Source organism: Bactrocera tryoni, unplaced genomic scaffold (assembly GCF_016617805.1).
Source record: "Bactrocera tryoni isolate S06 unplaced genomic scaffold, CSIRO_BtryS06_freeze2 scaffold_926, whole genome shotgun sequence".
In the NCBI taxonomy this organism is placed as follows: domain Eukaryota; kingdom Metazoa; phylum Arthropoda; class Insecta; order Diptera; family Tephritidae; genus Bactrocera; species Bactrocera tryoni.
Genome location: NW_024396573.1, coordinates 364455 through 388137, shown reverse-complemented (window position 1 = coordinate 388137; position 23683 = coordinate 364455). Strand labels below are relative to the sequence as shown.

The 23683-nt window shown below is 40.2% G+C and overlaps 3 protein-coding genes across 5 annotated transcripts in view; 2 read left to right on the top strand and 1 right to left on the bottom strand.

Moving 5' to 3' along the window:
- Positions 1-22032, top strand: part of LOC120782093 (casein kinase II subunit alpha) — a 42776-nt gene extending 20744 nt beyond the window's left edge. For all 3 annotated transcript variants that reach the window (XM_040114241.1, XM_040114240.1, XM_040114243.1), the window contains exon 3: positions 20708-22032. In XM_040114241.1, the coding sequence (XP_039970175.1) occupies positions 20850-21860 (1011 nt within the window). In that variant the 5' untranslated portion in view covers positions 20708-20849 and the 3' untranslated portion in view covers positions 21861-22032. The remainder of the gene's footprint in view (positions 1-20707) is intronic.
- On the top strand, positions 14875-15881 carry LOC120782095. The gene is made up of 2 exons (XM_040114244.1): positions 14875-14916; positions 14976-15881. The coding sequence occupies exon 2, from the start codon at positions 14994-14996 to the stop codon at positions 15861-15863; it is 870 nt and encodes a 289-aa protein (XP_039970178.1). The 5' UTR covers positions 14875-14916; positions 14976-14993; the 3' UTR covers positions 15864-15881.
- LOC120782096 lies at positions 16011-18112 on the bottom strand. The gene is made up of 2 exons (XM_040114245.1): positions 16320-18112; positions 16011-16255 (listed from the first exon to the last, which is right to left on the bottom strand). Exon 1 carries the CDS (start codon positions 18054-18056, stop codon positions 17445-17447), a length of 612 nt encoding a protein of 203 aa, XP_039970179.1. The 5' UTR covers positions 18057-18112; the 3' UTR covers positions 16011-16255; positions 16320-17444.
- Positions 22033-23683: the final 1651 nt, after the last annotated feature.

The following is a 23683-nucleotide window of genomic DNA, read 5'->3' as shown; positions in this document are numbered from 1 at the left end:
TTATTGGTGTTTTAAGAAATAGCTTTGATACAAACAGTGGTAAATTTCAAACTTTTATTTTTTTTATTTTTGGCCTATGAAATCGACCAGTGTGCATAGGGAGAAGGGTGTTAGATGAGTAGGGTTTGCTGGGCATATACGAAAATTTTTCTTTGACTTTACTTTATCGCGATTGTGTGCGGTGTGAGGGAGTGCAGACTATCGAATATTACTCCTAGTTTTAGGGTGGTTTCTGACTCCATCGACGAAATGTTGAGTTCCAGTCTGTACTCCTTCCTCCTCCAGTACGTGAATAGTGGCCGTGGATTTATCAGGACAGAGTTGTAGGGTCCTGGCAGTGAGGAAGCGAGATAGCTCTGAGTGATAGCCGTTCTTTTTTTTTGAAATATGACATAATTCTATTGCCCAACGTCATTATCGTACAATCATCTGCTTACCAGGTCATGGAGACTCCTTCTAGTGATTGGGGTAGTTTAAGAATATAGTAATTAAACAGCAGCGGGGAGAGAACACCACCATGCGGAAACCCTGTTTTTAGTTCTCCTTAACTTTGAGTGTTCCACTCGAAATAATATCGACAATTGTCGACCGCGACAGGTCCATCTCTTAAGTCCTGGAGGAAACGTTGTTTGCTCGATATCCTCAAGTAGCGTTGTGTGGGTGACAGTGTTGAAGGTTAAAGTTATTAGGTCAGTTCTGCTTTAGCTGGTCTATCTAGTTCTCGTTAAGGTGGTAAGGTTCAAATAAGTTGTCATCGAGGACATCCAACATCGTTGACCCAGTTAAGGAAAGACCACTTGATGTTGGCAATAATAATAATTTTGACGCCATCGAGTACAATATTAAGATCTAGTCTGTGCTCTTTCGTCTAGTTTGTAAAAATGGTCGCAATAGGGGAAGAGTGTTAGGCTCCTTGCAACGAAGAAGCGAGAGAGATCGGATAGGTAGCCTTTTGAGCGCATGTCTCCGATTCTATTTCCCGACGTCATTATCGCGCAATCATCAGCGTATAAGGTGATATAAATTCTCTATGATAGTTGAGGGGGTTTCAAAATATAAAAAGTAAACAGCAACGGGGAGAGGACACCAGATCAATAGATTTAGAGGATTTTGCTTTTTAGATGACACTCCTAACCTCCTCATCGGTGAAAGTAAGTGGTGTGCAGTCTTTTGGTATTTTGCGCAGCCGTCGGGTAACACATCGTTTGGCTTCGTGTACCCAAGAGTGCAGTGGGAATTGCCGGTTAAAATAGCTCCCGCACTTTTTCGGGTTCGAAGAGGCATGGCATTGAATTGAATGTCAACTCGGTCATAAGGTCCTTTCGGATTTGACAAAGCCTCGACAGTAGTTCAAAGCTTACTTAAGCCAGTAGAGCGGTTGCAAGACTTCAGATGCTCTATCCATTTTGTCCGCTTATCTTGGTTTACCATTTGCTCTGTTTCTCTAATGATAACAGTATTTAAGTGTTACTGAGCGATCCAAACGAGGTAAGAACCTCAAAATGGCAGCTCGGGTCAATTCCGGTAACGTAGAACCTGCTGCTCACGGTTGATGCCGTGAACTATCGCTGTAAGTAAGTGGTTCGCAGACTCTTGTCATTTTACGTAGCCGTCGGGTAAAACACTCGTTTGGCCTTGTCTGTCGAAGGGTGCATTGGTGAAAAGCTACGCAATTCTTCCAGCGGTAATGAAAGGAGCAGCAGCAGCTGTGATCACCTTGCGAAATCGTCGTTTGCTAACGATTATGTCCGACAGAGTTAGCTTTGCTAAAGTTACGGTTGTTCACAGATATGTCGGGATGTTTGTTCCGCCATCTGCATCGTTTTACACGATGAAGTAGCTCAACCTATGTTCGGGTTGTATCCAGTTGAGAAACATGTAACAGGGAGGACGTATGTAGTAGATATTTCGAGCTCGACATCGACCTGATGGCCGTCGCCATCGATGAGACGATATTGAAAAATATTGTGCAGAAGGTTGCCACCATTGACAGTCATGCTGCCAATTTGAGCTCCTGGGCACCTTTTTTAGCCTCTCGGCTGAAGTGGCGTAGAGGTTAGTGCCGCAGCATTGTGTTAGCACCATGGGGTCACACGAGTCAAGATTGACATATCCATTCTATGGTCATTAGTTAACTCTATGCCCAAGCGGCATAATTTAGTTTTAAAGTATAAAGGCAAACCATTGACTATTAAAGTAAAAATGTCTTTTAGTGGAACTCATCTAAATAAGATTTACATGCAAAACTAAAAAAAACAAAATCACATCTAAATATTTAATATAGGATTATACTTAAATTTTGCCTTTTATTAAATAAAAGAAACTTTAACATGTGTTATGTTATCGTATATAATAATAATATTGAACCTGCATACCCAACAATTTTGAAATATCTTCTTTTTTGATGCAAAAAGTGAATCACATATAATTATTTGTACTGTATGTGCCAAATTTTAATTTTAAATTTTAATTTTAATCCTTAAAAGCTTGTCGCAAAGAAGTTAATTGAGCAATTAACCGGCCTTTGCTCCATTAAAGCGCTAACTAATAGTAGAACGATTCTTCTTCTTCTTAATTGGCGTAGACACCGCTTACGCGATTATAGCCGAGTTAACAACAGCGCGCCAGTAGTTTCTTCTTTTCGCTACGTGGCGCCAATTGGATATTCCAAGCGAAGCCAGGTCTTTCTCCACTTGGTCCTTCCAACGGAGTGGAGGTCTTCCTCTTCCTCTGCTTCCCCCGGCGGGTACTGCGTCGAATACTTTCAGAGCTGGAGTGTTTTCGTCCATCCGGACAACATGACCTAGCCAGCGTAGCCGCTGTCTTTTAATTCGCTGAACTATGTCGATGTCGTCGTATATCTCGTACAGCTCATCGTTCCATCCAATGCGGTATTCGCCGTGGCTAAAGCGCAAAGGACCATAAATCTTTCGCAGAACTTTTCTCTCGAAAACTCGCAACGTCAACTCATCCGTTGTTGACATCGTCCAAGACTCTGCACCATATAGCAGGACGGGAATTATGAGCGACTTATAGGGTTTGGCTTTTATTCGTCGAGAGAGGACTTTACTTTTCAATTGCATACTCAGTCCGAAGTAGCACCTGTTGGCAGGAGCAATCCTGCGTTGGATTTCCAGGCTGACACTGTTGGTGGTGTTAATACTGGTTCCTAAATGGACGAAATTATCTACAACTTCAAAGTTATGACTGTCAGCAGTGACGTGAAAGCTAAGTCGCGAGTGCGACTACTGTTTATTTGATGACAGGAGATATTTCGCCTTGCCCTCGTTCACTGCCAGACCCATTTTCTCTGTCCTTGTCCAGCCTGGAGAAAGCAGAACTAACGACGCGGGTGTTGAGGCCGATGATATCAATATCATCGGCATACGCCAGCAGCTGTACACTCTTATAGAAGATGGTACCTTCTCTATTTAGTTCTGCGGCTCGAACTATTTTCTCCAAAAGCAGGTTGAAAAATTCGCACGATAGGGAATCGCCTTGTCTGAAACCTCGTTTGGTATCGAACGGCTCGGAGAGGTCCTTCCCGTTCCTGACGGAGCTTTTCGTGTTACTCAACGTCAGTTTACACAGCCGTATTAGTTTTGCGGGGATACCAAATTCAGACATCGCGGCATAAAGGCAGCTCCTTTTCGTGCTGTCGAAAGCAGCTTTGAAATCCACAAAGAGGTGGTGTGTGTCGATTCTCCTTTCACGGGTCTTTTCCAAGATTTGGCGCATGGTGAATATCTGGCCGGTTGTTGGTTTGCCAGGTCTAAAGCAGAGATCGGCATGCGCTGCTGTTTCTCTGACTTTAAGCCTACTTACATTAAAAGAAGTGGATGACTGAACGCCAGCGCAAAGCATGCAGTGCAAGCGCACACCACCACCGCATGTGACGATCAATTTAAGCTCGCATATACATATTGACTTCGGCAAAGAAGTGTTTCAAGTGTTCCGCACGAAACAAGCAGACACTTTGTTTGACTTGTTGCCGAAGACTTAAGACACTGCGTTTAGCTTATTGCCGAAGTTCAATTGCGTTCCTCTGTTAGCGCCAAAAGCATGTTGTTGGTAGTCAAATAAAGTGTCATGCCTTCGGCAATAAGCTAAACGCAGTGTCTTATGCCTTCGACAACAAGTCAAACAAAGTGTCTGCTTGTTTCGTGCGTAACACTTGAAACACTTCTTTGCCGAAGTCAATATGTTATGCGCACTCTTCGCTTTGCGCTGGTGTTCTTTCATCCACTTCTTTCTCTTTAGCATCACACGTAGCAGTCAATGCAGTGTTCAGTCGCAGAAGCAAGAAGTATTGACTAAGTGTACAATAATTGCGGCCACCGCATGCAGATCTCTGGTCTAAAGCCACACTGATAAGGTCCAATCAGTTTGTTGACGGTGGGCTTTAATCTTTCACACAATACGCTCGATAGAACCTTATATGCGATGTTGAGGGAGCTAATCCCACGGTAGTTGGCGCAGATTGTGGGGTCTCCTTTTTTATGGATTGGGCATAGCACACTTAAATTCCAGTCGTTGGGCATGCTTTCGTCCGACCATATTTTACAAAGAAGCTGATGCATGCTCCTTATCAGTTCTTGGCCGCCGTGTTTGAATAGCTTGGCCGGCAATCCGTCGGCCCCTGCCGCTTTGTTGTTCTTCAGGCGGGCAATTGCTATTCGAACTTCTTCATGGTCGGGTAATGGAACGTCTGCTCCATCGTCATCGATTGGGGAATCGGGTTCTCCTTCTCCTGGTGTTGTGCGTTCACTGCCATTCAGCAGGCTGGAGAAGTGTTCCCTCCATAATTTAAGTATGCTCTGGGCATCAGTGACTAGATCACCTTTGGGGGTTCTACGAGAGTATGCTCCGGTCTTGAAACCTTCTGTAAGCCGCCGCATTTGTTCGTGGAATTTTCGAGCATTACCCCTGTCGGCCAGCTTATCAAGCTCTTCGTACTCACGCATTTCGGCCTATTTCTTCTTCTGTCTACAAATGCGTCTCGCTTCCCTCTTCAACTCTCGGTATCTATCCCATCCCGCATGTGTAGTGGTCGATCGTAACGTTGCGAGGAAGGCAGCCTGTTTTCTCTCCGCTGCGACACGGCACTCCTCGTCGTACCAGCTGTTCTTTTGCACTTTCCGAAAACCAATGGTTTCGGTTGCAGCTGTACGTAAGCAGTTTGAAATGCCGTCCCACAGTTCCCTTATAGCGAGTTGTTGACGAGTGCTCTCAGAGAGCAGGAGTGCAAGCCGAGTAGAACGATTCACTACACAAAATATCGGAGAGCTGAATGCCGTGAACGTAGTCATAGCCTACTTGATTGAGTTCGCTGTAGACAGTTGTCTTGCAACTACCCAATCTAAGCGAGATGGCTTGTATTTGACTACGGCTAGACACTGGTCTTCCTGAACTGTTTCCATGAAATAAGCCTGCAGAAGTACTATAGCACTTTCTTCCGCGCTGTAGAGGTGACGTTTTCACAGAAGTTTCTAAAGCTTTTCTGTTTTGCTGACCTAATCTCTTTGTTATTGGAGGTTAGGTTTTATTTACATTCCGTTCAGATCCCCGCACGTTTCGCCTTATTGAAAAGCCTTCGTACCTTTTTCCTAAGATCTGAGAGTTTGCTTGACCACCAAGGACAGTTGCGCCTGTTGGTGACCGTTTTTATGGGGCAGCTGCAGTAGTACGCGTTTATGATAGACTGATTCAGCGCTGAAAATCTGCTCTCCAGTCCTGAGGCTGTGGCACATTTATCATGCCAACCCATTCATCTCTAGCGTATCCCGCAAGGTATTCCAGTTCGTGTTCCGGAGATGCCTTTGGGGGCGGAATTGCTTGAATTCTACTTCAAGCGCGGACCTTAAGATTATATGATCCGACATGGAGGGCTAACGCTGACGTCGCGTGATGCAGGTTCATCTCAGCAATTTCCACGTTGATGGCCACTATAGGATCGGTTCCATCAGAAATGGGTCCACATCCTCGCAGTCTTTTTCTGCTGCTCCCCTGTGAGTGGTCATCATCTTAGCTTATATGGCCACCATTATGACCACCGTGGTGAACCTGTAGTTCAGGCGGCAGCTTTCTCTACGGATGAATTTGTACACCTCATCGTCTATACAAAGGTTAAGCATCCATCCAGTCCTCGACCTTGGTACTGAGATCCTTGTTCTTTAAGAGCCCGAGAGCAAACTCGTATGGGTTGCCTGTCCTTCTTGGGAGAAATATCGTCATACCGTGCATGGGCGGAATGTCGTCTCCTCGTTTTGCGCAGAGGACGGAGTCTTCCCAGTCAGCCAGCTTGGGAGCAATCTCGGTCAGCGAGATGGCGGACTTCCATGGAAGGACGATGCGTGTCCAGATACTCTGAATACCTCTTCGATGAAGAGATCCTGAAGCATGGTAACCTTCTCCGGGTAGTTGAGAGGCAAACATTAAGAGCATCCGCATATCGTCATTAGGGTAGTCGTTAGAAAACAGCCGAATTTAGTTCATGCCTACAAATCATCCAATGGGCATGGGAGTCGCATAATACCCTGAATTAGAGAGTGGAAGCTCTTGGTTGCCACACGCATGCAGCTTCTGACAACCCACAGGAGTTGTGCCATACAGGACCGAGTATGCTTTGTGGCTTAAAGGGGTAGTAAGGTTAATTCGAGCGAAAAAAGCATATTTTCAATAATTTTTTTAAAGATCAATCAATATTTATTTATTTGTATAATTATAGCATAATTATATGATATTTAAAGAATATTCTGTGAAAGTTTCATAGAAAAATATTAAAAAATGAGCCGGTGACAGAGTCTTCGCAGACGTTCCAAAAAAAATTGACTCGCGGTGAACGGCATAACTCATGACTGGATCATCTGAAATTAAGAAATCAAATTGATTTGATTAGTTGATAAGTTTCCTCAGGTAACGCTGTCGATTAATTTTTGTTTTATGATTTTTCAATTTTTTACAACGCTCGGAACCCAACCGGATTTTCATCAAAAAAATCACAAATTTCGTTGTTTAAGAATAAGTTAAAATTAAAAAAAAAACTCGACAGCTTTACCTCACAATTTATGTAAATAAAATCAAAATTTCAAAAGGATCGGTTCAGTAGATTTTGAGCTACCGGCTTTCACCGGCTTCGAAAAAGTGAAGTGTGAGAAAAACACGTTTAAAGTTTCACAGACGTTTTTGTCGCGGTCGCTCATAATCAAATCGGAGGGCGGAGTCTTACAAGTGTATATCTCCGTCAATTTAGCTTTAATTGCTCTCAACTCTTTTTTTTCACAGAAAAATCTTAAGATATTGTACATTAATATAAAATAAAAAACAAATAAATGCAAAAAAAAAATACCTTACTACCCCCTTAAGCCCTTGCACCACGACAAAGTGCCTGCCTTTCGCAGAGGGTCCACAATGTAATTTGGCTCTGACGTTTGATATTCAGGCTGTAAATTTGGTTGTTTCTTTGATAACAAAAAACACAAAATGAAAAATGCAGGCAAGTATAATAGCTGATGGTTAATCGAGCCTATCGTTGAACGTGTAGTCGGCTGCGCGAAAGACAAAAACTTGTTTCTCAATTATAATCTGTACTCAATTAATTTGATTGTGGCGGTGACGAGCCATCTTTTATTTCGTTTTGTTTTTATTTTATTTTCTTTAGATATTTATCTCGTCTATATACCACCCAACTCTTTTTTTTTTCACGGTAGATACGTTCCTCAGAAATCCGTGTAAAAAAAGAGGCGTATCCTATAGTAATCATAGTCATCTGAAAACCGTGTAAGATGAAATTAAGAGCTATATTTACTTCGAAAAACCGTGTAAAAAATGTTGGAAACTATAATATTTCGCATATGCATACAAATTGTATGTTCATATGGCATTTTATTGAACATTAAAACTTAAAATACATAATTCATACCTTCAACAGGGTAACTTTAAATCCGTGTAAAAAAAGAGTTGGGTGTATATATTCACAGCGTGTAGTTTTTATTCGTCCCAGTGCTTCTAAATCTATTCGCTATATTATTTTTCAAACTGTTCGATTTTTAATTGTAATTGTTATTATTAATATTATATTATATTAATGCTTAAATTACAATTTATTATATAGTTTTTGTTTTACCTACTTTTTATTTAAGCTTCGTTTAATCTTTATTGTTTTATTATTATGTCGTGTAATTTTTCAAATTGTAAGCAGACTTGCAATGGCTTCAAAGAAATCGATCGAGATCTCGAAACTCTCACCGAAAAATTTAGGCATTATTCATTATACAATTATTCAAATCTTTTAAGTGCCTAGAATCATTCAAGTCTGCTGCTAAAAGTAAACAGAAAACTGTTGTTTTTCCTAAATGCTACAATTTTCGCTTCTTTCATCTCATTGAGCCAGAAAGGGAACATAGGTATTTTTCGCAACTTTTCAAGAACTCATAGAGCGAAGCGATGTCGCTTGGTAAAGTCGAGCGGCTTCGGTTCTTGCAAAAGCTGTATTTTGTTCGCTTTCAATTTAAGACCTCGACGTAAAATGCGCCAAGTTGTTCCATAGTCCATCATTAGTCCGAGTTGCAGCGAATGACACCAAATCGAATCACCACGGTCTTCGTATACATTCTCAGCTATATTTTCTCAACATATAACAAAGGGTCCGTAAAGTGCAGGTCATCACAATCGGTAACCCCCTTGATATCAGCTTTTTGTAAGCTTAGCCGCTTGATTAACTTGTACGTGAAAGGATGTACCCGTTTACGTTTGGTTACTTTTCAAATATACTGCAGATACCTTGCTCTTTGCACTCAGAACATATATGTTTTATTTTGGAGTTTATTCTGCAACGTTAGAAGCTTAACCTGCTACAACATCCAGAGTGAAGTTGCTTTAGTATCCCTCTGGTTTTACGTAGCAACTAATATTCAGGGTCTGCGAACTGTGTTTCAACTCCAATGGCGACATTCACTTGGAGTGAGTCTATGAAGACCTACGAACACTTATATCGATATTCTGCTTGTCACGATTGTCTCTCATCGTAATTTACGATTGTGACAATTAGAGACATTCATAATACCGATATTAGTTTCACCTGTACTTGAGAGGGAAACTATGGAGCCATTTTTAACTTCATACCAGATATCGACGCAGATTAAAGAAACACGAATTTGATTATGTTACGTTCCATTTATGTACTTAGTAAAGTGTTAACAACTCTAACAAAAATCAATAGGTAGCAGTTTAAGCTTCGTAAAAATGGAGCACTAAACAATAAAACAACGTGTTCTCATTATTGAACAATATTTCAAAAATAATGAAAGCTTGGCGGCTGCAGTTCTAAAATTTCAAAATGAAGAAATTAATTGATATGGTTTTACAATCTAATATCCTTAAAAACAATTGAATTGTTATATTCTAAAAATGTTTTTATGTTTCTTTCGACTGAAACCTAGCAAACAGCAGCCCTTTGCTTGGTATCTTGTAAATATTTTTGAAGCCTTCGCCATAGTCCTTCTGAGGCGGGTACTTTTATTTGTTTCCTAGCAATCGCATTGAATGTTTTTGTTCTCTTTTAATGAAATTGAAAAAAAAAACATGAAATATGCAAAAAAAAAAGTATAAAAAGCTGGTTGGAGTAACCAGCTGCTTCAATTAATTCTTAGATATCTAATAATTTTACTACATACTTCTTCTTCTTTACTGGCGTAGATACCGCTTACGCGATTATAGCCAGTTAGTAAGTTTCTTTTCGTAAGGTGGCGCCAATTTAAGATTCCAAGCGAAGCTAGGTCATTCTCCATCTGGTCCTTCCAACGGAGTGGAGGTTTTCCTCTTCCTCTGCTTCCACCGGCGGGTACTGAATCGAAAACCTTCAAAGCTGGAGTGTTCTCTTGCATCCGCACAATATGACCGCTGCCTCTTGATTCGCTGAATTACATACATATGTCAATGTCGCCGTATATCTCATACAGCTCATCGTTTCATCGGCGGTACTCGCCGTCGCCGTTGCTCTGTAGCTGGTATAAAACTGCTCGGTGAGATCCTTCCCGTTTCTGACGGAGCTTTTGATGTTAACATCAGTTAAATACCCATAATAGCTTGCCGGGAATACTAAGTTCGGACTTACCGGCATAGAGGTAGTTCTTCTTCTTACTATCGAAAGCGGCTTTGATATCGACAAAGAGATGGTGTGTGTCCATCTTCCTTTCACGGCCTTTTCCAAGATTTGCGCATGGAGAAAATCTGGTTGATAGTAGATTTTCCCGGTCTAAAGCCACACTGATCAGGTCGAATCAGTTTGTTGACGGTGTGCTTCAGTTTTTCACACACTATGCTCGATAAAACCTTATATGCGATATTAAGAAAGCTTATCCCATAATAATTGGCGCAGATTGTGGGTTGCCCATTTTTGTAAATTGGGCAGAGCACAGTTAAATTGCAACCGTCGGGCATGCTTCCGTCCGACCATATTCTACAAGGAAGCTGAAGAAGAGAGGAGAAGTGCAAGTTGAGTACAAAACCGTTTAGCCGTCAGTTTTGATAGTAGCTTCTCGACGTTGTGCCTTCCCTCTGTTTATTGACGGGCGTGCTTTGCTGTACCGAGTCATGCGCGTATCTTATCTAGAACAAGATAGCGGTCCGAGTCGATGTAAATCCTCAGAGCTTACGTACCTCAAAGATACTGGAGACGTGTTGTGCATCCATCACAACATCAACGATCTGGTTACGAATGTTTCGATCCAGAGACAGCGCTCATCCACTGGAATGAATGCCAGGACTCGACGACTGAGTCTTTCTCCCACCACGAGTCCCACATCGAAATTACGCTTTTTTATAAGGCCGCTGTATTAAATGTCACAAGGACCTACTTGTATCCGTTCTTGCACCCGTCCATAGCATTTATTGGACGGATATCAGCCTTTACTCTTAACAGGGCATCAACCAATTGGAGAGCGACACCTTTCCAATTTAGGGACTGCAAATACCAGGTGCATGCCCTTAATTCATAGTCCTTGTTGCGTTTGTGTGGTCGTCATCATCTGATGCTGTTATTTCTTTTTCATTGGGAGTGGTTTCTACATGGCGGGTGCTAAACAGTGCTATGTGTCTCGCTAAGCGAGTGGTATAAAATTTATACATATTTATATAGCGAGACGCTTGTTTCAAGACCGATGCCCGCTCGCAGCCGCACCTCTGGGGAACAGACGTTACAATTAGATGAGCTCTTGAACCGAACATAGCCATTCCGATGGCTCCGGTGAGACTTTCTCTCTTTAGCCGTGACCCCGGGTTCCACACGGGTTGCATGTCGTATCTTACACAAGGGTTACTCACGGTTCCTGGGTTCTCGGCGAGGACGCACGAGTAGAAATTGTGCATAGCCCTACGACTGTAACTACTTACCCAGAAGCATGACTATATCTCATTACACATACATACGTCGAAAATTAATTCGAACCTATTAAACATAGCTTTTATAAATTTTCAGAAACGTCATTGTTTTCTATTTCTTTAAAATAGTAAAACATTTTTTAAGTACCATGTCTGAGTAACAAGTAATTTATATAAATTATTATACACTAGGCATCAAATGAAAGTATAAACTTCCAAAAAATACAATACCGTGGAGCTTAAAAGTAAATTTAGTAGTCAGTATTCCCCCCTATTACATTACAGCACGAAGACGTTTCGGCATACTGCGAATCAAATTTTCTAATATTTCTTATTTGCTTAGTGCAAATCTTATAAGAACCTCTACCGACAGTGTGAAAATGGATGAAATCAAAGGATATCCCCGCTGACTCCCTATATAACGGTACTGTTAAAAACTACTAAAAGGCGATAAATCCATAAAGAAATACGCCGGAGACATTAAATTTTACCACCGAAATGGTATGAAAGAGCTTAATAAGAGCCGGTGTGACAATTGAACGATGGGCGTGGCAGCGCCCATTGTTTGGTGAAATCTCATATCTCGGGACCCGTCCAACCGATTTCGACAAAATTTAGTACTTAGCATCGCACAACAACAACGCCTACTTCCCATATAGCACAATTTTAAATTCCGCTTCATTCGTTCAGTTTCCAGTACACAATTCAAGAAGTAGTTAATATAACGAGATAAAACTTTGCACTTATATAGGTACCTAATATTCAGACCTCGGTACCTATAGTTGACTTTTGATATGTCGGTCAATGTGTGATATATATTAGTGAAATTAAGGGATAATAATTTTCTTATAATGGTATGTCCGTATGTCAAAAAATTTGCCTCCATGCTTTATACTTGATTGTATGCACTGTGGTTTCAAGCGATCAGAAGACTTACATCACACTCGTTTACGTTTTTTTGAAAATTAATTCATCCCAGAAAGTGGTTGTCATACTTACATAGTATATATTTAGGCTGTATTTAATATTTAAAATAAGTTTTGCTATTCAGGAAATGGTCTTTATTGAAGGTATGTGCTCATTAAATAATCCGAATTTTATGGGTTCAAAAAATTCTTTGTATAAAATTTACAGACAACTTGCGCCCTGAGCAGTGTCAATGCAATGGATGAAGTACTAGATGAACTGCTAGAGGATATAACTTTAATCATCTGTAGTAGACGGGGAGATGAACTACATGTTCCGAAATCTATTCATTAGCAAGAAAACGTTCTGTGTTGTTTTGACGATGAAAGATTTTTACGTCATCACTTTTAATAATTCAAGTTTACAAATACCTGTAGATTTGCAACTCGCAATCGTATTGCTCCGATTAGGTTCATCGGGTGAAAGTGCTTCTGTACGTAAAATCGCTACAACTTTTGGTGTGGGAGATGGAGGTACATACATACATTGACCAATATCACCAAACGAGTTTTTTCGACAATTTTGAATAAACTACCCCAATTCATTCATTGGCCTGGACCGGCAGAGCGCCGGGAACTTGTTTTCGAAACATTCTGCAAATTACAATATTGCATTGGTTACATTGACGGTAGCGAGATTAAACTGGCCGAAAAGCCGAATAAAAATCAGGAGGTGTATTTTTGTCGGCAACGAATATACTCTATCAAATTGCAAGTCGTATGTAACCATAAGTTACGCATATTACATGCAGAAGTGGGCAATCCCGGAAGCTACCACGATTCTAAAGAGTTTAGGAAATCTTATATTTGAAGAAACACAACTAGCTTATTTAGTGGAGAAGAGTGGATTGCAGGTAATTCTGCGTATAAGTTGACAAAACATTTAATAACACCATACCGAAGCAATTCTTCTTTAGCAGACTTTGAAAGACAAGCTAAATTCAACAAAGTACTTAGCCAGTGTCGTGTTAGAGTCGAAAATTGTTTCGGAATTCTTAAAGAAAAGTTTTGTAGTTTGAAACAAATGCGGATAAAAATAAAAGACCAAAAGAGTCGAAACATTTTTTAATAAATGGATACATGTCTGTTGTGTGCTGCACAACATACTCTTGAAAGGGCGAGATTCTTCACACTTTGAAAGGCAAAGTGTCGTAGCCCATGAATGCTAATATGATGGAGATGCTATTGTTGCACCTACCCCCGAACTAAAAATACAAGCATTATACAATTTAATTTTTGAATAAAAATTCATATTTTGGTTTTCATAACAAGTAACTGAAAATTATTTGTTTATTGGTTATTAAAATATATTATTAATATTATTTTTATATTTCATTCCTATTTCCAATTTTCTCATTCTTTCATTTTGAGTTGGAAATCGTATTCAATTTTTTTTTCTTTTCATTTTCATTTTTCAACTTCTTTCATCCAATTGAATTTTTCAATTTCAAATTGAAGCTGTTTTTCTTTGAAGCTCATTCGTTCAGCTTCTAATGTGGCCAGTTTATCAATGGCAGTGTGTTGGTGTTTGGCCTCAATTTTTTTTTTTTTTTTTTGCAAACGGGGTGGCCGCAGATGCCAATTCAGAAATGTCATGTTCTTCCTGCGCTTCGGGGTCTTCCAAATTATCCACAACATTTTCCACAGAGTCGAGTTCCATTGCAGAGGAGCTCATTACCACCACGCTAATTGTTTGTAATGCGGACAACTTTTAACCTTTATGTCAACAACAGAACTTTTTTACGCACGTCAACAGCAACACACCCGGGTATGTACATACGTTTTGTATGGTAAATGGCATGCCGTTATAACCCGGCAGGTACACATTCAACTAATCGCTTGCGATTCAGATTTTTTTTACTAATATACTCACACATGTGCGTTATATCGATAATATACGTATGCATGGATGGAGGACGACAGTGATTCTGATGAAGAACTTGAAGATGCATGAATTGAAACTGGGGAATATTTTACTACCAGAGATGGGAATGTTTGGTCTTCGGTACAACCACAACCTGTAAGATTCCGTACGCACAACATTCTAAGAGTGCACAATCTGGACCAGTACGGGCAACGCAAGGTTTGACCATTTCAGAAACGTTCAAATTGATAATGTCAGACGAAATATGCGACATAATTATTCGTGAATCAAATCGAAAGGCAAGGCAATTCTTTGATGATGACAATGCAAAACATTCAACAAGAGAACCGAGATCATGGATTCCCATAACAGAAAGTGAATTTGATGCATATTTGGGCGTACTTTTGCTAAGTGGCGTTACATTTACGACGATTTTGGGGAATTAGCCGCTTCATTCGTTTTGATAATGGAAACACACGCCAGCAACGCAAACAAACTGACAAAGCAGCAGCAATATCGGACGTTTTTTTGATGCTAAATAGCTGTCTTCGTAGATATTACGTGGCAGGAGCCAACGTCACCGTAGATGAACAATTGTATGCTTATCGTGGTGGAACTGGCTTCACACAATATATACTATCAAAACCTGCCAAATATGGAATAAAAGTGTGGTGGGTGTGCGACTCCATTTCGTCCTATCCATTGCAGGTACTATCAATATTGCTGAAAGTATAAATACCTCATTTGAATTTAATTTTTCAATGCAGGGACAAATCTATACAGGAATGGCACCGTCTGGTGAACGTGAAAGAAACGTTGGTGAAAGAATAGTCAAAGATTTATGTATCAACTTTTTTGATGGAAGTGGAAGAAATATTGTATGTGACAAATTTTTCACTAGCTACAACTTGGCAAAATCTTTGATGATAGACAATAATTTATCTATATTGGGTACTTATAACAAAAGGCGTACATTCGTGCCAGCAGCATTTGCCAACCCCAAGGGGCGTGAGGCTGAATCGTCAATGTTTGGATTCTATAATCACGTTACGATGTGCTCGTACGTGCCCAAGAAAAACAAGGCAGTTGTATTATTGTCCACTTCTCATTATACAACAGAAACGTCCGGTCCTAAGAAGAAGCCATTGCTTATATTGGACTACAACAAAACCAAAGGTGGAGTTGATAGCATGGACATGTGCTTGTCCGAATATAGTACCAAGCGGCGCACAAATAGATGGCCTTTGGTTTTCTTTTATAATATTGTGGACGTTGCTGCGTTTGCTGCATACATAATATACGTTGACAACAACACTCAACTGAAGTCATATACAAGCCGCCGTAGGATGTTTCTCCATCAGCTAAGTGAGCAACTATGCAAGCCAGAAATAGAGAGAAGGGCGAATAACAGCAGAATATCCAGAATTTTTTCAACGCGCAACGCCATCGAAGCCATGATAGGTAGGCCCATCCGAGATGTGGATGCTGGAGCACATGAAGCGGAGGAGCGTGATAGTACGGGACGCCTAAAAGTAAAGGGGAATTGCTACATCTGCTCCAAAAGACTCCCTACTCGTAAAGCATGCACATTATGCAACAAACCAGTGTGCGCAGAGCATTCCAAAGACTTGTCGCAATGCGATAGATGTAATTGAATTTCAATAATTTTAAATTTTTTCGTAGTTTTTTTAATATTTTTTTCATAAGTATTTTATAATTTATAATAATTTTTATGCCATAAGTATTTTTTTCACTCAAAATAAACTATACTTTTCAAATATCATATTTGCATGCGTTTTACTATACATATGGTATGGTATACCCAGGTATGTATGCTGTTGACGTAAGGGTGCAAATTTGTAAATGGGCTTTATCTACCAAACGGATGATCCAATCCTAACTAAAATTGGGACTATTGCGTAAAACAGTTTTCTCTAGGATATCACGAAATTTCAAGTCGATCCGATTCAGTTCAGAGCTACAGCGTTTCGAAAACGCAAAACATACCCAGGTATGTTGCCGTTGACATAAGGGTTAAGCACTTTATCTTAAATAATCAATGATTTAAAATTTAATGCCAAAGTTGATATTAAAATATATATGAAATGTACCCATCACTGTCAGTTCCACATCGCCATCCTCTACTCCAGCGCTCGTGGAGTTTAGCCAGTGTTCTGCCGATTTCATTTGGGTTTTTAAATACCGAACCTTACATTTTAAAATATTCCACGTCGCTTCAATTTTTGTTACTGCAAGCAACTTACTATAATAGATTTTCGCTGTTGGTTTCTGAAATTAAAGGAGATGTAATGAAATCAAAATAAATAACTAATGTGTCGAAAACTCGCCTCGATGTTTCGGTGTTCCTGCATATAGCAAAGCACTGTTTTGATTTCGGCTTCCGTCCATTTTTTCACCTCCTTTTCTCGCCGGCGCTTTCGTATTTCTGTAAACACTAAAATTGGAGTAAAAATAAATGAAAAAAATGTATATTTATTTTGTACTTTGTGATTCTTACTTACTTTGATGATTTGTGATAGATAGATAGATAGATAAATGTTATGAGGTAATGCACCGCGACCTAGGGTCTATTGTGCCCTCTACGATATCACATGTCTTCCCAGAGTCCCAGCAGCCTGAATAGGTCTAGGAGTTTGCCGGGCGCTACTGAGGTGATGTGATCCCTGCTGATAAAAATGGAATCCAGAGCCTTAAGCCTTTTTCCACAGATTGCTGCGCAATCCAGGATTAGGTGTGCTGGTGTTTCCTGTTCCAGGTCGCAGAACCGGCAGTTAGCACAGGAGACTATGCCCATGTTGGACAAGTGCTTCCTGAGCCTCCAGTGCCCTGTGTAAATTGCGACGAGGAGACGGAATTTTTCACGGGGGAGGTTAATAAGTTCCTTCAACCTGGAGAGACTGTACCCCCCTAGTAGCAGTTTGGCGTGGCGCATGCCTGATGCCTGTGCCTGTGCCAATGCCGTTCTCTCTCCGTTCTTTCCTCCGTGCGGAGCAGCTCCTTAAAAGTATGGGATCCTACCGCTATGTATGGTTCTGGTCCCATCACCTTGGACGCTGCCGCAGCGCGGGCCAGTTCGTCGGCCTTCTCGTTACCTTCTATTCCTTTGTGCCCTGGCACCCAAATTAGGTGCACCCGGTTGCACAAGGACAGGCGGTTTAGCCTCTCTATGCATTCCTCGACTAAAAGCGATTTGATCTCATATGATGAAATCGCCTTTAGTGCCGCTTGGCTATCACTGAGAATAGCCATCGCTGGTTGCGATAGTTGCGGCTGAGGTTGAATTCCGCGCACTGACCTATGGCAAAAACTTCAGCCTGGAAGATACTTGGGAAGCAGCCCATTGGTATGGACAGCTTAGTACGCGGTCCCGCAATACCTGCCCCAATACCATCGGTGTACCACTGGAAGGTACTGTCTTCCAACAGTTTTTCCAGCGTGGAATCGCTCCACTCCGTCTTGCTGCCGAGAATAACTTGGAAATTCCTTTTGAAGTTTATTTTCTTCGTTGTGCCGTCCTTTGGGAGAAGGACCAGCGGTGTGCTTTCCTCTAGTGCGTCCATCTGTCTGGAGGACATTAACTTTCCTCTACCGCAGCTTTCTGCTGACATTAGCAGCATGGTGTGGTTTGCTGCTTGTTTTATCACCTGGTGCAGCGGTGTGAGCTCCAGTATGACTTCCAGTGCCACAGTGGGGCATGTGCGTATTGCCCCCGAAGCACAGACACAGGCAAGTCTTTGCAGCTTTGACAGTCTCTGGATCACCGAAGACTGAGCTGCTTTGGTGGCCCAAGCCACCGCTCCATAGGTGATAATAGGCCTTACTATCATGGTATACAGCCATCTAATGATTCCTGGCTTGCAACCCCATGATCTGCCGGCCAGGCGTCTGCATACCATAAGTGCTCTCGTTGCTTTGGACAGCGTTAAGTCCAAAAGCCTACTCCACCGTAGTGACGAGTCTAAAGTGAAGCCAAGGAATTTGACCTCTTTCGACATTTCCACCTCTGTGGCCCCTATTGTTAGGGACCTCAGGCCCGGAAGAGATCTCCGCTTTGACAGTCTCTGGATCACCGAAGACTGAGCTGCTTTGGTGGCCCAAGCCACCGCTCCATAGGTGATAATAGGCCTTACTATCATGGTATACAGCCATCTAATGATTCCTGGCTTGCAACCCCATGATCTGCCGGCCAGGCGTCTGCATACCATAAGTGCTCTCGTTGCTTTGGACAGCGTTAAGTCCAAAAGCCTACTCCACCGTAGTGACGAGTCTAAAGTGAAGCCAAGGAATTTGACCTCTTTCGACATTTCCACCTCTGTGGCCCCTATTGTTAGGGACCTCAGGCCCGGAAGAGATCTCCGCCTAGTGAATGGGACCACGGTAGTTTTTGCTGGGTTGATGTTTAGCCCTACCGTGTTGCACCATCCTTTCGCCAGGTTTAAGCCCCTTGGAACAATGTCACAGAGAGTGTTTTCAAATCTGTCTATCGCCATTATTACGATGTCATCCGCGTACCCTTGACAGCGGATTCCATTGCTGGCGAGCAACTCAAGGAGTTCGTCTACTACCAAGCTCCATAGCAGAGGGGATAGTACTCCCCCCTGTGGGCAGCCCCTTGTGATGCCAAGACGAATCCTGCTTTCCCCCACCGTGGTTTCCGCTACCCTAGTACGCAGAAGGGCTTCTATCCATCTGCATATTGGAGTGGTAACGTTCCTTCTCTCAAGTGCCTTGATCACGCTGGTGTGAGACGCATTGTCAAAGGCACCCTCAATGTCTAGGAAGGCGCAGATCGCAACCTCGCCGATGATTTGTGATGCTTTTCATTCCGTTTTTAATTTGCTGATTGTAAACAAAAAACAGCTGTTGATAGCAGAATTTCCCATAAGAAAATCTAACTGGAAATGCCATTTGCTTAGTTTTATTTATTTTTTGTGCTGTCATTTAGTTAAATTCCAACGACTTTCTAACACTGGAAATAAGCAAACAACCACATAATCTGTAAACAAGGGCCTGGGTGGGTCAAAGTTAGTTATTTTGTCATACCGCATTTTGTTTTTGTTTACTTAATCACATAACCACCTTATCGTGAACAGCCTAATTGGTTTGGCAATTCCAGTCTTTTTTTCTATTCCCTATGGAAATCATAAGTCGCTTTTGCGACATAAGTTTTCAAGCCAAATGTTGCAGATTTCTTTGCATTGTATTAATTGAACCATCCACAGCAAAACTTTCGATCAACTTGATGAAAATTCAGGGATTTCAGCAATTTTTCTTCGTAAAAATAGCTCAACGTATAGGAAAATTTTGGACTTTGGACCTCCACCGTACTGAGTTTTGGTTGTCTTTTTCTTAAAGTTTTCAAAAATCTTCCTTGTCTCTCCGATCGAAATGGAATATTTTTCAGATCTTTTTCGATATGTTCTTCTACAATTAAATTCCGCAGCGTTAGCAGCGTTTGAAAAACTACGCTACTCCCGTAGCATTTTATTTAGTACTTGCTACCGCTCTCACTTTGTCGGGAGCCACAGCATATGAAAATTTTCATTAGCTCCGCTCTGCTACCGCTACGGCAGAGCATAGCGCAGCATTTAATTTTTTGCTCTCGCTACAGCTATAGTTTTTTACCTAACAAAACTCGGAGCAGTAAATGAGAACCCTGGCACATAGGAAAAAATTTCCATCATTCTTAATATTCGTAATAAATGCAATTTTATTAAATCTTGAGGTAAATCAACTTTACCTTCATAAAAATAACAAAAACTAAAGTTACCCTTTCATTTAACGCGCGCTCATCGGCGCCCCATCGAAGACTAATCACACTCTATCGAGTTTATTGCATATAAATACTAAGTACATATTTTATTCCAACTGTTTATTTCACATAACGGTGTGTCTTCGCGGCATGCTTTATGAATTTTATTATAAGAGAAAATATAGAAAATAAATGAACTCTCTGATGTTGTCAGAAACTAATATAAATATACTTTCCTTTGATGCTTAGTGTATATACGAAAAATTATCACCTAAAATTTGTTGTAGTTACCCATGAATTGAATGGATTTTTACTATTTTTAATCCATATGCATGGGCTAGGAGTGGTTGTACCTTTTATTTTGAAATACCAGTAAAGCTGCTTCCAAATTACGACACTGCTGTTTAGTTTTAACCTTGACTTTTCTATTTGAACAAAATAATTAATTTAAAATTTATTTAAGTTTCACTAAGAGCCCATTAAGCCACTTCCTATTTTCTTTGACTACTACTTACTCAACTGCTATCTGACAGTTGTCGACTGTTGTTGTAATATCACAAAAATATTGAAGTGGAATTAAATTGTCAACAGCGTCAGGGACGCTAAAAATTAGGATTAGGTAGTCAATATCGTATTACGTATCACTTTAGTTTACCATACTTACTCTAAACAAATTAAACAAAACAGTTATTTAATGTTAACTTTTGTACTTTTTTCATTTTCCAGTGGCCTGTATCAAAACCGTCTTCGGAGAAGCTATTGTACAGATTCTAGTAGCTCTGTCATAAATGTAAGAGGGGTCGTTCCAAATCAGGATTTCTCTGTCATAACAAACTTTTTGAGAAAGAGTAGAATCAGTTCTGGAAAGATGACACTCCCAAGTGCTGCCCGAGTTTATACAGATGTGAATGCACACAAACCGGACGAGTATTGGGACTACGAGAATTATGTAGTTGAATGGGCTAACCAGGATGATTACCAGCTGGTTCGAAAATTGGGTCGTGGCAAATACTCCGAAGTATTTGAAGCTATTAATATTACAACGACGGAGAAGTGTGTGGTTAAAATCCTCAAACCAGTAAAGAAGAAGAAAATTAAGCGTGAAATAAAAATACTAGAGAATTTGCGAGGTGGAACTAATATAATTACTCTATTAGCGGTTGTAAAAGATCCCGTTTCACGTACTCCCGCTTTGATATTTGAGCACGTCAATAACACCGACTTTAAACAATTATATCAAACTTTAACGGACTATGAGATCCGTTACTACTTATTTGAATTACTGAAGGCTCTCGACTATTGCCATAGTATGGGCATTATGCACAGGGATGTAAAACCTCATAACGTTATGATTGATCACGAAAATCGTAAATTGCGCCTGATTGATTGGGGTTTGGCAGAATTTTATCATCCTGGCCAGGAGTACAATGTTCGAGTGGCGTCTCGATATTTCAAAGGGCCGGAGTTGCTTGTTGACTACCAAATGTATGATTACTCATTAGATATGTGGTCTTTGGGCTGTATGTTAGCTTCAATGATTTTTCGGAAAGAACCCTTTTTTCATGGACACGATAACTATGACCAACTCGTCCGTATTGCCAAAGTGCTTGGCACTGAAGAATTGTATGCATATTTAGATAAATACAATATTGAGCTAGATCCTCGATTCCATGACATTTTACAAAGGCACTCTCGAAAGAGATGGGAAAGATTTGTCCATTCGGATAATCAGCATCTTGTTTCACCAGAGGCCCTTGATTTTCTTGATAAGCTTTTGCGTTATGATCATGTTGAAAGGTTGACTGCACGTGAAGCAATGGCTCACCCCTACTTTTTACCAATTGTGAACGGGCAAATAAAATCTACCAATCAGCAATAAAAGTATATATGTACAATTGTAAACATGCGTTGTCCGAATGGAGGTTAAAAGTAACTTCATAGATGAGCAACTTAATTAATACCATCAAAAAATTAGTTTAGTACGAATCGACTCCAAAACAGAAGGGGAATCTAAAAAATTTTTAATAAACCATGAAATTATACATAACTTATTTAATAAAAAAATAAAAATACAATAAAAAAACCAGATCTATTAATTCAAAAGAAGAAAAATGACAATAGTTGTAATGAAATAAATGGCAATTGGTTATTTATATATGATAGCGTTGGTTAATGAGTTCCGATTTTAAGAGATAATCAGCCCTATTCTGCATTTCGATTACGTTCCCGCTCTACGCTCCGTCTGAATCGAAAATAGGTATTCTGAGTTACGATTGGATTGAAAGAAGAAGAGGAAGAGCTGTAGCTCTTTCGAAGTCAGCTGTTTGCCTTGAAACGTGTGAAAATGAAACATAACAAAGCAAAAATACACAAATTATTGTTGGTTTATTAAAATAAAGAAATTATATCGCGTTTTTTTAACACTAACATGGAATCAGTAGCGGCTGCGATATTACTTGAGGAGGAGAGCAATGCATTATTCAAAATATGCCCTACATTATTCAATTAAATAAAAACAATTGCATTCAGTGCATTTTACAGCTCCTATATTAAAAAAGTAAATGCTTTTATTTCGTTTCACTGCTCGTTATATAAATGAATAATAGTAAAATAAATAAAAGGCTAACAATTAAAAAATGACTATTTTGAATCCGGCTTATAATTTGGATCTAATCTTAGCATTTGCATTTTTATTTCTACTTTTTCCTTCACCAGCTCTTCCTTAATTCTATTGTGTCGCTTCTGTTCTTCAAGTTGCTTCACTGCAGTCTCCGCCAAAGTTTCTAGAGAACAATTCATGTGCCGTAAATATGAAGTAACTTCTTCCATTTTACCAAAGGCAGCTTCATTGAATTTTTTCGTCTCTGCATAAAATTCTTTTTGATTTGTATCTGTTGCTTAAGTAATGAAGAAGTGCTCTGCTTGTTTGCTCTCGCCTCTCTATTTTGGCTGCTAGCTCTACTGGTTGAAGGGATATCATCCGTTTCCAAACCCGTCAAAGCTATCACCTTTTCATCAAGTGGGCTTATGTGTTGTAAACGGCAAGGACCTCCACCGGTGCTCATCCTTTATTTTTTGTTATGCGATAATTTTCGCTTCATGTAGCATTTTCAGTCAATCCAGACCTGCACGAAAACGTTAGATGTAACTTAATTTTTTAAAATTAATTGTAGGTAATATATTACCTCCATGTATTGGAATCTTTTGTTGGTGGGCCAAGTGTATTTAAATTCCTTGCAACCTCCTCCCAAAACTCCTGTACTTCTTCCTTCGGTCGCCTTTGGAAGCCCTGCGCAATATCTCTTTTCGTGGCCATCATATCACACAATTTTTCGTATTGCTCTGCCGTTGTTACTTTTGACCTGCAAACATATCAAAAAATATCATTTAAGCACAAATAACCAAGGACACCACCATTATGTCTTACAACCATAATCATAAAGTTTTACTTACATATTTGAGGAAATTATTTTATCCAAGTGCACGAAAATGAATATATAACGGCTTTCCGCCGACAAAACTTCAACGTACAAAAACGTAATTACGATCGCAATGCAGAATACATAGAATTGGAATTTTCGAAGTTGAATCGAAACGCAGAATACCAAAGTTGCCAATCGGAGAAAATTTCGATTCGAGTAGAAATGCAGAATAGGGCTGAATATTTATCGAATGAATAAAGACGGGTGTTAAATTACGTTT

Excerpts from the sequence above, each read along its gene's own strand:
- LOC120782095 (XM_040114244.1), top strand. The coding sequence starts at position 14,994 with ATGGCACCGTCTGGTGAACGTGAAAGAAACGTTGGTGAAAGAATAGTC.
- LOC120782096 (XM_040114245.1), bottom strand. The coding sequence starts at position 18,056 with ATGATAGTAAGGCCTATTATCACCTATGGAGCGGTGGCTTGGGCCACC.